The sequence below is a fragment of the Eumetopias jubatus genome, unplaced genomic scaffold (assembly GCF_037043125.1).
Source record: "Eumetopias jubatus isolate StellerSeaLion01/CBP00866 unplaced genomic scaffold, mEumJub1_p1.0 scaffold_4, whole genome shotgun sequence".
Lineage (NCBI taxonomy): Eukaryota > Metazoa > Chordata > Mammalia > Carnivora > Otariidae > Eumetopias > Eumetopias jubatus.
Genome location: NW_028274810.1, coordinates 98,094,933 through 98,109,096, shown reverse-complemented (window position 1 = coordinate 98,109,096; position 14,164 = coordinate 98,094,933). Strand labels below are relative to the sequence as shown.

Sequence of the window (14,164 nt, the reverse complement as noted above, 5' to 3'; positions counted from 1 at the left end):
TTGCTTGCGGCCTTACCTCGTGAGATCGTGGGCCCCACTCTGTATGTAACCTCCGGGTTTGAGGCCGAAAGAAGAGGGGAATGTGGCCAGGCCGGCGAGGGTGCCTTTTATCAGGAAGTCAGACCCTGTCCCCGAAGCCCTGGGTGGGCTTCTCCTTTTGTCTCACTGGCCAGAGCCGGGTCGTGGGACCACCCCTGGCTACCTTCCCAGCCTCTGAGGTGGAGGGAGGGACAGGGCTTGGGAATGGGTGCCGGATGGGCCAGTACACCGTGTCTGCTGTAACTTTTACCTGGTTGGCAGGGCAGAATTTTTGCCCAGTTTACAGATGAGGAAACATTATGAGGAACTCCCTCCATGTCCCCAGTCCTGCTTGGGCAAGGTTTCTCAACTTCAGCCATTTTGATATATGGGGCCAGATAATTCTTTGTCATGGGGGCAGGGGGGACTGTCCTGCGTACTGGGGGTTTCCAGCAGTATCACTAGCCTCTCCCCACGAGATGCCTGTAGCATCGGTTCTCAGGAGTGACAACCAAAAATGTCTCCAGATATTGCTAAGTGTCCCCGGGAGACCCCCGATCGAGAACCACCATGCTGGGGAAAAGCTCAGCTCTTGGTGGCCCAGTGCCCAAGGTTTACACAGGGAGTCGGACTGGGTAGGGACCAGAGACTGATCTCAGCTCCTGCTGTTGCTGGCAGAAAAAGAGGTCCAGAGAGGGAACGTGACTTGTCCGAGGTCACATAGCAGCGTGTCTCTGGACTCCTGGCCCGCCTGCCCTGTGTTGTCGCAGACAAACACACTGGCCTGGAAGTGCAGACTGTTTCTCCGCCGCCCCCCACCCCGGAGTACAAACGCCACACCTTCCTTTCTTCTGGCTTCAGTTCAGGGGTGCTGACAGTGGCTGCCTGGTGGGGTTCCACCCAGCCTCCCTGCTGCTGCAGTGTCTGTCCCGACCAAGTGTTTCCCAACACTCGATGCAGCAGAGGTGTCTCAGGCGTGGCCAGTGGCCTCCATTTCCCCTTTCTGTCCACTGAGTTTCCTGTTCACCGAGTGTAACTCGATTATTTGTTGAGTGTGGTTGAGGATAGAGCCCAGTGGTGTGCTGGTAACTGGCTCTCTGGGCAGCTAAAAAAAAACCCCAAAATCAAAAATGCAGACTCTGATTTGTGGTGTTTGCTCACACCATCGTGCACATTCCCACCATGGCTGGTTCCGAGCCCCTGAGAACTCACTCACTGCTTAGCTGGGCGATTACTCACTGCTTAGCCAGGAGCTCACTCACCGCTGAGCTGGGAGCTCACTCACTGCTTAGCTGGGCGATTACTCCCTGCTTAGCTGGGAACTCACTCACTGCTTAGTGGGGAGCTCACTCACTGCACTTACTGCTTAGCCGGGAGCTCACTCACTGCACTTACTGCTTAGCCGGGAGCTCACTTGCCGCTTAGCCAGGGACTCACTCACTGCACTTACTGCTTAGCCAGGAACTCACTCACCACTTAGCCGGGAGCTCACTCACTGCACTTACTGCTTAGCCGGGAGCTCACTCACTGCACTTACTGCTTAGCCGGGAGCTCACTCACTGCACTTACTGCTTAGCCGGGAGCTCACTCACTGCACTTACTGCTTAGCCGGGAGCTCCCTCACTGCTAAGCCGGGAGCTCACTCACTGCACTTAACTGCTTAGCTGGGTGCTCACTCACTGCTTAGCCGGGAGCTCACTCACTGCACTTACTGCTTAGCCGGGAGCTCCCTCACTGCTAAGCCGGGAGCCAGCACGGGAGCCACACCAGGCCTTTCGCCTGCGCCCAGCCGCTGAGTGCTCACACAGCCCCGTGAGGGAAGCGGTACCACCGATTCCATGTTACTGGTGAGGAGACAGACTCGGGGCGGTTCAGTGACCCGTGTAAGGTTAGATACCTGGGTGAGTGGCCGAGCCTGGGTTGGGAGCTCAGTGGGAATCTTCAGGCTCTGCCCATTTCCTGCCATGCCGTTCGGCCAAGGCCGACTTTCAGCCTCCAGCAGGGCCTGCCCCCCACAGCCAGGGCCTCCTCCCCAGGACTGGAGCCTGACCAGGCAGCCCCCATGCTTAGCCCCATTCTTCCTCGGCTGTCCCTGCGAGGAGGCTGCCTGGTCAGGCTCCAGCCCTGGGGCCGCTGGGGTGGAGAGAGTGGAGACCCCGTGCCTCCTGCTCCCTCCTGCTGCAGAGGTAAACCCCAAGGCATGGCGGGACAGTGACTTCCCTTCGTCTGGAAGAGGCCGGCATACCCACACATGTGAGCTCGCCCGCAGTCACTCCACGGACGCACTGCTGCGTGGGCTCACGTTTGTGAGGCGCGCCGAGCGTGTGCCAGGCACAGTTCTGAGCATTGCTTAGTCTCAGAGCCAGGCTACGACTCAGGCAGTAGGATTATTGCCCCAGTTGTCTTGCCGAGGATATTTGGGCTCAGAGGAGTTAAGTAACTTTCCCAAGGTCACGCAGCTAATGAGCGTGGCCTGAGACACCAGCCTGGGAGGGCTTCTCTTCACCAGTCCTAGCATGCACAGTAACTGCACCACTCACAGATACGCACCCCCCTGCAGACAGGTTCGTGGGCACACTTCACACCCCCACCCCCACCCCTGTACATACAGACGTGTGGGCCTCATGAGCACACACGCACAGAGACAGACATGGAAACTGGGAATCTGGAGGACCCAGCTGGTGGCTCTGCCAGTGTCTTAGCTTCTGCCCGTGGTGGGGCTGGGCTGTGATGGGGGCTGGCTGGCTGGAATCCTGTTTTTTTTGAGTGAGCCTCCTCAGTACTCCCCTCCCAGCCCAAGCAGCAGAACTCAGGATGCATCTTCCCCACTCAGAGCCTACTTGAACTTTGCAACTTGTGGCTTTGGGGGAAGGAGGCGGACTGTGACCTTTGGGGGTTTCTGTTCTGTCCAGCCCTACCCACAAGCAGAGGAGCAGGCTACTGGTCCCAAAAGCCCCTTCTTTGGGGGTAGTGAGAGATGACATTTGGATGCTCCTCCTGTCCCACCTTCTCCTGCCTGTTCAAGCTTGGAGCAGGGGTCGGAGTGCCATCCAATGGCCAAAGGTTCAGCCTGAACTTGAAATGCCCTCCATCCCTCCAAAAGCTGGGGACCATAAACCAGGGAGGCAGGACGCCGTGAGAAGGCAGCATCTCTGCTATGCTGATCTGGGCTTATTGTGCCTCTACCACAGACCAGACCAGCCGTGTGATAGGGAGCTGGGGACTCACCCTCCCTGGGACTGGGTGGCCTCAAGGGACAGCTTGTAAAAAAGATCCTTCACTCCTGATGACAGTGGGCCGGCCTCAGGGAATTGAGGGCTGGGGCAGGCTCATTTGTGGAAGAAGCCATCATAGGCGGGGCTGGGGGCTGGGGGCCTGCGGTGACTGGCCAGAGCACACTTGAAATTGTTGCTCCCTGGGGAGCAGGAGTGAGGCCAAGGGGTCACAGCCTTTCCTGGGGAGGGGGCCGACATGCCCCATCCCTATAGCAAAGGCCTGCTGTCTCGACCCTCACCTCCCCCTTCTGTTCTAGGCCACATCCCCCCAGCCCTTCATTTGCCTTGGTTCCCATCCCAGCCGGGACCCTCATGTCCTGCGCAGGCCAGAGGCCAAGGGCAGCAAATGAGAACGTGGGCCCTTCTGTCTCCTTTTTCATGTAACAAACCCATTTAATCTTTACAACAACCCTAGGAGGTAGGTTTTTAGTGCTCCCCTGATAGAGGAAAGAAAGGAGGCACAGAAAGGTTAGGTACCTTGTCCAAGGTCACACAGCTAAGTCAGCGATGGAGTCATGATTTGTACCCACATGGTCTTGTGGGTCCAGAGCCCATGCTCTCGGCTGCTAGGCTGGGCCACATCACCCTGTGCTGATGAAGTGGCCTTAGGAAAGTTAACTCTCCTTCTCTGGGCCTCTGTTTCCTGATGCAAAATGAGGATGAAAGGCCTGCCCCCCCCACCCAGGACTATTTGGTGAACAGGGCCACACGGCCCCCACCCTCTTAGGGCTCACACTCGGGTAGACCAGCCAGAAGCTAATCACAGAAGCCATGCAGAATCTCACCGTCCTGAAAGCACCGAGTGTGGGGAGAACGGGCAGGCGCGGGCAGGAGCGCGGTGTAAACCGCAGCACTGATGTCACGGGGTGCACATGGTGCGAGAAGGAAGGAAGAGGAAACAGGCCGACCGGCTGACCGCTCTCCGTCCTCTCCTGCCCCTCCAGCCTCACCGGCCTGCTGATAAGGCCCGAGGCACCCCGGGCCCCGAGCAACAGCACCTGCTGACCACCGCCCCCAGCTCCAGCAGCAGCTCCCTGGAGAGCTCAGCCGGCACTGCAGACAGGAGCGCGCCTGCCAGGATCCAGCCGCCGGCAGCAGGTGCGGAGAAGGCCAGTGGGTCCGGGGAGGCCCGGGCCAGCTCCAGCAGCTCAGGTGAGAGGCGGGAGCCACCTGGCTTCCTTCCCCCTGCTTTCTGTTTCTTCCTGGTTTCTGTCTTGGCCGGCGCCTCCCAGGTCTCCCCTGCAGGGCCAGGCCTGAGCTCCCAGCAGGGCACCGGAACGGCTGGGTGACTACCCAGCCTCGTCTCCCTGCTCCTCCTTGGGTGTAACACGGAGCCACAAGCCTCTTTCATTTCTCTGAACCCACCAAATCCTGCCCACCTTTGCCCATGAGGGTTCTTTCCCCAGGAACAATCCCAGCTTGTCATTTGAGTCCCCGATATCCAGGAAGGGAGTTTTCCTGTATGTTATAATATACAAATGTATAATAATATTATCACACAGTGATGTGTAATGATATATATTATATAACACATATACAATATGTATATTTTATATATATATTATGTTATATAAATTATTACATAATATTAAATATTATAACAGTCTCATATTAAGATCTATTATATTTTACAGATGAGGACACTGTGAGGCCCAGAGAGGTTGAAGAGTTTGTTCAAGGGCACATATAGCTTGTAAACAGAAGAGCCAGGAATACCCCCTGGGCTCTCAGGCTCCAGAGCCCTGGGGTGGAAAGCTGGATGAATAAATGGGTGTCTTCAGGGCTCCACTCACTGTGGCCTGTTGCCCAGTCCCTTTGGGCCTGAGGTGTCAGGATTGTGGGGACCTCGTGGGTTCTGGAGAAGCCGAGGCCCCATTTACACAGAATGCATTTTGCCCTGGGCCTGGTCTGTGACGGGGTCACCCGTGGTGAGAAGCTTCAGTGCCCACATTGGAGGGAGGGCCTGCCGGGGTCCCCCCCCAGAAAGCCTGAGGCTCCTTTGGGTATATCTTGTAGTGACAGGCTCCTTAACTCAGCCTCAGCTTGGTCGTCTGGAGATGAGCATGGCCCCTCCTTGGCAGGGCTACAACATCTTTTCCTACCTGTCACCTGCTTCTAGGACTGCTCCCTCCCCGACTGCCACCTGCACTGAGGTGCCCCGCCTCTGTGTCCCCTGCTGTAGCCCGCCCTCATCATTCTGATATCTTGGTGTCCCCACCCCAGCCTGAGAGCTACCCCAGGAAGGGACGTAACCCGGGGTCCTAAACCTTTGTTGAATGAGTGAACGGAACTCCAGATATAAACTCTTGGTCTTTGTCCATCTCTGGGGTTCATCTTTCTGCTTTTGTAGCCACATCTCTTCCACGGTCATGCTGGTGCGCCTTATTCCTTGGCCCAGACGTGGACCCTCGACCATGGCTGCCCACCCCTTCCACCCTCCGCCCCCTGCTGTCTGTCCCCCCCCCCGACTCTCTGGTGTCACCTCTGCTCTTCCCCTCTCTCCTCCCACCCCAACTCCTCCCTCTACTGTGGCAACACATGGCTGTGCCCCCTTGTGGTCCCCCATCCACCCCCGCAGTGTCTCATTCACCATGTGCAAAGGCCACGGTGACTGAGTGACATTTGGGTGCCGTGGGGGCTCGGCGTGGTGGAAATTTCCTTCTGGCCCCGTGAGTTCAGCCCTCCCTCCCTCGGCCTCTTTGGGGCCGTTCTGAGCAGAGCAGCTCGCTGGCTCCATCCTGCTTTCAGGCTTCCCTGGAGTTGGAAACAAACGTCCAGCCCTCCCCGTGCACCCCAGATGCCACGCATGTTTGGGTACCGGGCAAGTCCCCCAGTGACAGCAGGAGCAGCTCTCCCTCTTGGAGGGGCTAGCGTGCATCCAAGCCCCTTACACTTAGCTCCTCGGCTCACCCAGCATTCAGTCCCTCACCAACTCGTTAGGAAACGCAGGTGCCTGCTGGGCCGGGTGGGAAGGTGGGCATGAACCCACCCCAGGCATCCTGGCCTCAGCGATGAGGCCAATCCACCACCCACCCCATTCTGGAATCCCAGATTTATGAAATCGGCAGCCCTGCGCGGAGGAAACAGAGTTGCTGCAAATGAAGACAACGTCACGGTCAATGTTTCATCTCCATAAGGGAGCAATTTCCAAACCCTTTGATGTTGACTTGGTGGCCAGCAGATAAGGGGCCGCTGACGGAGGAGTCCGGCCTTTTCCTGGTTGGTCCGGCCAGGGCTGCCAAGTCTTCCTGCAGCTACAGGAAGGGAACTCCTCCTGGTTGCTTGACCATTGTTTTGTAACGTATACTTCCTGTCTCCGCTCACTTCTCTGATTCTTTGCGGGGAGTGTGTTTGGTCCTCCGAGAACCTTCACCTGCTTTATGTAACTGGCTCCTCCCATCTGTGGGGTGAACTGAGCTAGAAATTATTTGACAGATGAGGAAACGGACCTGTGAAGGTTAAGTGACTTGCCCGAGGTTACCCAGCAGAGCTGGGCTAGAACCATGGCCTCTACCGAGGCTCTCGGCCCAGCCCTCCTCTTAACCTTTTGGTCTTTTTTTTTTTTTTAAGATTTTATTTATTCATTTGAGACACAGAGATACAGAGAGAGAGAGAGAGAGAGCATGAGCAGGGGGGAGAGGCAGAGGGAGAAGCAGGCTCCCCGCTGAGAAGGGAGCCCGACGTGGGGCTCGATCCCAGGACCCTGGGATCATGACCTGAGTCGAAGGCAGACGCTTAACCATCTGCGCCACCCAGGCGCCCTGACCCTTTTGTCTTAATGTGTCTCTTGGGCAGCAGACAGACCAGGAAGACCTCCTCCACTCCAGGACCCCCCCCCACCCCCCACTGACTGCCCTCCCCCATCTTCTGTTCAGCAGAGCCTTCTTCTGGTAGCCACGGGACCCAGGTCAACGTCACCTGCATCGTGAATGTGTGCAGTGGTTCCGACCACGGTGCTCAGTGTGCCTCCCAGGCCAACTACACGACGGGGGACGTGGACGCCAGCCCCTCCAGCTCCCCAGATGACGAGCAGGTCCCCTTCTCCAAGGAAGAATGCCCTTTTCAGTCCCAGCCAGGGGCTCCAGAGACTCTTTTGGAGACCCCAGAGGACAAGCCCCTGCCCCTTGGTGTGCCTGACGCTGGAATGAAGTCCAGTTAGCCAGACTGGCATGAGTCGTGTCTCAGCCGAGGTGGGCTGTTCCTTGGTCCTTCCAGGCTCCCCACCCCGCAGGACTCTGGCTCTTTCTGAGCCACATTCCTTTCGTGGCGCCCACAGCCTCAGCCTTTCTCATCTGCTGGCAGAAGGGCGAGGTGGGGAGAATGCTGGAAAACTGCTCTTGTCACGGTGTGTCAGAAGGCTAGCTGGACACGGCCATCTGGCTGGCCTGGAACCAGCCCCTGCCGCTCTGAGAGCCGCCCCCCAGCTGGCCCTGTGAGCCCTTATTTTGTTTCTGATCCCTGGGCTCTACCCAGCTCTGGCTTCCTGGGAGGCCCCAGCACCCTGCCTTCCAGCGGGGCCTGCTGGGGAGGAGGGACGATGCGTGAGTCATCCACGGAGAAGAGGCAGTGGAGGAAGGGGCAGTGCTTGGACCTGATTGCTGAGGCTACGGGATGGTCCCAGCGGGAGCTGGGCTGGGGTGGGCGGTGTCATTGATCGGATGGTTCTGTGCAGGGATGGGGTGACGATGGCAGCAGGGGACAGGGGCCCCCCGCCCCCCCGTTGACTAGCTAGTACCACCTCCAGATCCATTCCTACCAGCCTCACCTCTTGCACGATGGTGGGAAAACCAGTGGACCCAGCCAGCAACCTGTGTGAGTCCTGTAGTCCGGGCAAGACGGCAAACCTCTAGCCGAAAATCTGCCAACTTGAATGCGGGGCAATTAAAAAACAAAACAAAACGAAAAAAAAACACCACGCAGGTAAACAAGCCAACAAAACGACAAAGCCAAACTCAAAAGAGTGCGCTGTTCTCTGCTTTTGACCTTCACTCCCAATTCACCTACAGCTCGGGCCCCTCCTCCCTCCCTCCGGGTTTGGGGTGGTGTTGCGAGGCCACACCTCCTGTCGGGGAATTTCAGGAACTGGGGATGACTGAGGCCTTCAGCCATCTCTCCTCCTACCTCAGCCTGGACCTTCCTCTGCCTCCCGAGGAGGTGCTCCTCTTTCACCCCTCCACCCGCTGCCTGGAGTCCCAGGCCCCAGGGAAACCACGGGGCCACTTGGGTATTGTGCCTGCCTCAATCTCAAGTGGACGTGGGATGCTGAGAGCCAGTCTCGTGTCCGTGTGTCTGCCATGTGCTGCTGGTCTGTGTAGCCATGTTGCTGGATTGAATGGCCTGCCCGAGGCAGCTGGAATCAGCAATTTTGTCAAAGGATTCTTTTCCATTGAAGAGTCAGTCCACTTCCCCCAAACGCATGCCCAGAGTCCTGCAGAGCATGGACGCGAGCGGCCCGGACCAGCTTCTGGAAGGAAGAGGGGACTCCTGGAGAAGCCAGTTGGGTCCTAGGTACTTGGATCCCTTGCTGAAAAAGTCCACTGGACTTGGACCTTGGCAGCTGAACTTTTAGAGGGTAGGAGAGTCCAGCCTTTACCATGAAGAGAAAGTAAAAGCTTCCCCGAAATCAGGATTCCCTTGGGAGTCAGGGTGTCCCACTGCCTGGACTGGCAGGGGGGTCTCCGCCTGCAGTCTCCGCCCACGTTGGTCGCCATGTGGCGATGCAGCGTGTCTGCCCCCTGGTGGACCGCCCTGGGAGGACCTCGGCCTCACTGCTCTTTCCCAGGGCCGTTCTGAATTGGAAGGAGGCCCTTTCTGGATGTGGCCTCGGTTCCCAGGCTTGTGTTGATCCCAAGACAGAGTTTGTACTGTATATACTGGACAGCATTCCTGCTTCTAAATAAATCTTTCATTTGTTTTACACATTGACTCTTGCCTCTGGGTTTGGGTCTGAGCTGGGGTCTGTCCGTGGTCCTACTTGGCGGCCACCAAATGTGTAGGGGGAGATGGAGTCTTGGCCACTGGACTGGCTGGCTGGTGCTGTCCCTGGACTCCAGAAGCTCCCCAGAAGCACAGCTGCGCTTGCTGAGAGCCTGGCCACTCCCGCAGGCCCGGAATCACCCAGCTGGCCTCTGACTATGCCCTCATCACAGGCCCTGTGACTCAGTGTCATCGGCTCTTGGGGTGAACTGGGGTCTCTGCAGATCTGCTTGTTCACATGCAGCCCCCATCCTCACTTAGGGGAGTGAGACTCTGGCCTCCAGGAGCCTCCAGTCTGGTGACACCTACGAGGCCCATCACAGCGTACTCAGAGGAGCGTGGGGGTGGGGGGGCAGCTCCGGGAGTACGGAGGAGGGCCCCGCGGGCACAGCCAGGGGATGGTTCCGGATGTGAGGAGCAGTTTTGCAGAACGATTGCAGGCAAAGTGAATTCATGTAGAGGCCAGGAGGGGAGAGAGGCCCTGGCCCTTGAATTCACTAAGCCAGCCCCTGGGTCAGTCACCCTTTTTCCTGGGTCACGGTCACTCCCTCAGCACTACCCTCTTCATTCTTGGTGGTCTCCTGGACCCCCTCTCCTCCCACCGCCCTGCCCTCTACCCTACCCATTCCCTAGAGCAGGCTCGGCAAACTGCCGGTACAGAGCCACGTAGTATGTATGTTAGACTTGGGCGCTCTTGCGGTCTCTATGACATCTACCCAACTCTGCTGCTCCAGCAGGACACAGACACAGACAATACATCAACGAATGAGGGTCTGGAGTGTTTTCCACACCACCCGGCAATTCCCCAGTTCTCCGTAGACACCGATGAGACACCCTGCAAAATGCACTCCATTCGGACGCTCTCTACCTGGTGGGAGCACCGGACCCCGCAGGTGAGGGGCTCAGTCCCACAAGCCCGCCCTCCACTTCAGACGCCAGTCACCGGTCCAAGTGGTCACCTGTGCTTCTGACGGATAGGCTGTAAATCAGAGGTTCCCATGACCCCCCCTCCTTGGGTTCAGTTAATTTGCTAGAGCAGCCCACAGAACTCAGGAGACCAGTTTACTCACTAGATTACCAGTTTCTCACAAAGGCTGTAACTCGGACTCAGGAACAGCCAGCTGGAAGGGATGCATAAGGCAAGGTTTCTGTGGGAATGGGCTGGAGCTTCCATGGCCCCCTGCGTCTGCCACCCTCCCAGCTCCGTCACGTGGTCACCAACGCGGAAGCCTGCCTGAACTCTGTCCTGAGTCTTTATGGAGGGTTCATTACACGGTCATGGTTGATGAAATCATTGGCCGTTGGTGAATGATTCAATCTCTAGCCCCTCTCCCCAGCCCAGAGGTAGAGGTGAGGGGTTCCTGCCTTCTGATCCCATGGTTGGTTTCCCTGGAAACCAGCCCCCATGCTCAGCGGCTTTCCTCCAGTCACCTTAGTAACATATACTCAGCTGTGGCTGAAAGGCACTTGTCATGAATAGCAAGACATTCCTTTGACCTTTATGGCTCGAGCTGTTTCCAGAACTGAGGACCCAAGGTCAAATATTGGAACAAAAGATGCTCCCATTGCTCTGATCACTTAGGAAATTTGAAGCATTTTAGGGGCTGTGAGTCAGAAACAGATGATGAAGACCAAATACGTATTATAAACCACAATATTATAAACCACAATATCAGGAACGCCTAGGTGGCTTAGATGGTTAGGTGTCTGCCTTCGGCTTGGGCTGTGATCCGGGGTTCCTGGGATCAAGCCCTGTGGCGGGCTTCCTGCTCAGGGGGGAGTCTGCTTCTCCCTCTGCCTCTCCGCCTGCTTGTGCTCTCTCTGTCTGTCTCTCTCTCAAATGAATAAATTAAAAAAAAAAAATCTTTTTTTTTTTTAAGATTTTATTTATCTATTTGACAGAGAGAAACATAGCGAGAGAGGGAACACAAGCAGGGGGAGTGGGAGAGGGAGAAGCAGGCTTCCCGCGGAGCAGGGAGCCTGATGCGGGGCTCAATCCCAGGAACCCGGGATCATGACCTGAGCGGAGGGCAGACGGTTAATGACTGAGCCACCCAGGTGCCCCAGTAAAAAGAAAATCTTAAAAAAAAAAATAATTAAACCGCAGTACCAGAGGGGTAAATTTGGAGCAGCTGAAGGCAGCCACCCACCTGATGGGGTAACCGGTCAAAGTGGGCCACGTGCAGCCCCTCCCGTCACTTTCTTTTTTAATCATGATGGAGCAAGTGGTTTGTCTGAAGCAGGGCCAGTGCGGGGTGAAGGGTGTGTGGGGGGGGTCATGGTGGCTGTGATTCTTTTTTGTCCAATCTTCATGCTATGGGTTGCTCTGAAGCACTAGCACAGAAGTCAAGGCTTGGGGGCCCCCCCAAAACCCATGTGTCCAGGTGTGACCACTTCCTGTGTGATCTGGGTCGTGGCGGGGGGGGGGAGTTAATTAACTTCTCTGTGCCTCAGCCTCTTGATCTGTTAAAATAGGATTAAAATTGTACTTCCCTCAGAGTGAGGGATTACTTGAGTTACTGCCTGTAAAATGTTTGGAACGATGCCTGGCATGTAGTAAGTGCTCAGTAAACGTTAGTTGCTATTTTGTGTGTAGGTAGGTGCTGGGGATGCAAGAGTCCAGGACAGCTAAGGTCCTTGTCCGGAGCTGACACGCGAGGATGGACTGTGTAAAGGAATAGATAACAGGCCACGCTGGGTGACGGGAAGTGCTAAGAAAAAAAGCAGCAGCAGGGACAGAGGTGTGGGGGTGCTGCTGGCTTGCGGGGTGGGCTGAGGAGAGTTGCTTTGAGGAGCTGTCGTTTGAGCAGAGGCCTTGGTGAGGGGAGGGAGGTACAGCTTTGGGACTCGGGTTGGGGCAGGACGTGAGGTCGTGAGGATGGCTTCAGAAGCCACTGGAAAGGATGTTGGGTTTTATGTTCTAGTGCGTAGGAGGGGTCCAGGGAGTGTGAGAAGTTCCTTAAGTTGCCTGGTCTAAGAGTTGGGGAACCGAGCTTCGATTTCTTTTTTAAGATTTTATTTATTTTTTAAATTTTTTTTCTTTTTAAATTTTATTTATTTATTTGAGAGAGAGAGAGTGAGAGAGAGCATGAACAGGTGAAGGGCAGAGGGAGAAGCAGACTCCCCGCTGAGCAGGGAGCCTGATGTGGGTCTCAATCCCACTGGGATCACGACCTGAGCTGAAGGCAGACGCTTAACCGACTGAGCCACCCAGGCGCCCCAAGATTTTATTTATTTTATTTGAGAGAGAGAGAGAGAGCACAAGCAGGGAGAGTGGCAGGCAGAGGGAGAGGGATAAGCAGACTCGCCACTGAACGCAGAGCCCAACGTGGGGCTCGATCCCAGGACCCTGAGATCATGACCTGAGCTGAAACTAGAGTCAGATGCTGTAACTGACTGTGTCACCCAGGCGCCCAATGAGCTTCAGTTATTTTATCTCCATTATTGCCTTAGGAGATAGGCCAAGTACCCATTATCCCTACTCTGCAGAGGAGGACACCTTGGGGCAGGGCCGGAGGTTTGATACTTATCTTAAGTCAAGTCCGGAGGACAGCCTGTTCCCCGTGGGAGGCTCTTGATAACCAGCTCCTTAGAATTTCGCAAGAAAGTCAACAAGGCCTGGGTTTAAAGGGCAAGTCCTCTCTCTTTCTCTCTCCTGGGACTCTCCTAACCCGCCTGGACCTCTGTAGTCAAAAGCCAGCAAGCAGGGAAGATCTAGGAAGACAGGAGGTTGAGCTTAGAGGCTGCTTGGGGCAAAGCTAACAGTGAGGAGTCCCGGGATGGTGTCCTAGCTTCCCGAGGCGCCTGCAATGTGAACCAAAGTCAGCCGCTGTCCCTGCCGGGAGCTCAGAACCTCCATCTATAAGATGAGGGGGCTGGCCCTGAGCTGTGGTCCGTCATTGTCCTTCTTCCCACGGGGCTGTCTGCATTTTGTTCTTCTTTTTTTTAATGATTTTATTTATTCATTTGAGAGAGTGCAAGAAAGAGAGAGCACAAGTGGGGTGAGGGGCAGAGGGAGAAGCAGACACTCCACTGAGCAAGGAGCCTGACGTGGGGCTCAATACTGGGACCCCAGGAACATGACCTGAGCCAAAGGCAGACGCTTAACTGACTGAGCCACCCAGGCGCCCCAGTCTGTCTGCATTTTCACAAGAGACTCTGGACCCAGGCTGTCAAATACAGTAGCCACTAGGCATGTGTGGCTATTGAGACTTGAGTGTAGCTAGTCCAAACTGAGATGTGTGAACTACATCTCAATGCAGAATACTGAATTTTGAAGACTTAGTACAAAATATATATATATATATATAATATCTCATTAGTAATTTTTATATTGATTGTGTATTGACATAATATTTTGGAGATGTTGGCTAAATAAATTATTAACATTCATTTTACCTATTTCTTTTCACTCTAATGTGGATACTAGGACATTTGGAATTATGGATGTGAAATGCATTGTAGTTCTATCAGACAGTTAAATGCCTTCAAGGTTCGATGAAATTAGTTTATAATTAGAATAGCCGCCCGCCCCCACCAGGGGTGCCTGGGTGGTTCAGTGGGTTGAGCGTCTGACTCTCGATTTCGGCTCAAGTTGTGATCTTGGAATTGTGAGATTGAGCCCCAAGTCGGGCTCTGCGCTGGGCATGGAGCCTGCTTAGGATTCTCTCTCTACCTCTCCCTCTGTCCCTCCCCCTCGCCTCCTTATGTGCTGTCTCTCTCAAAAAAAATTGCAATGCCCCCGACCCCTGAGATCCCTACCTCGCCCATGGGACTCTTAAGGTCCTTATCACCTGCTCCAATGTTGTATAATTTATGTCTCTGGCAATTTATTGCTTACTGTCTGCTCCTTTTGTGAGAACATGAGCTCCAGTAAGGCAGAGTTTTGCTATTTT

General features: G+C 55.4%; 1 protein-coding gene across 2 annotated transcripts in view; it reads left to right on the top strand.

The window, feature by feature from the left end:
• Window positions 1–9,210, top strand: part of TNFRSF1B (TNF receptor superfamily member 1B) — a 33,547-nt gene extending 24,337 nt beyond the window's left edge. The window contains exons 9-10 of one of the 2 annotated variants that reach the window (XM_028108627.2): window positions 4,238–4,445; window positions 7,169–9,210. In XM_028108627.2, the coding sequence (XP_027964428.1) occupies window positions 4,238–4,445; window positions 7,169–7,452 (492 nt within the window). In that variant the 3' untranslated portion in view covers window positions 7,453–9,210. The remainder of the gene's footprint in view (window positions 1–4,237; window positions 4,446–7,168) is intronic. The other variant, XM_028108628.2, reaches the window with a different exon arrangement.
• The last annotated feature ends 4,954 nt before the right edge of the window (window positions 9,211–14,164 follow it).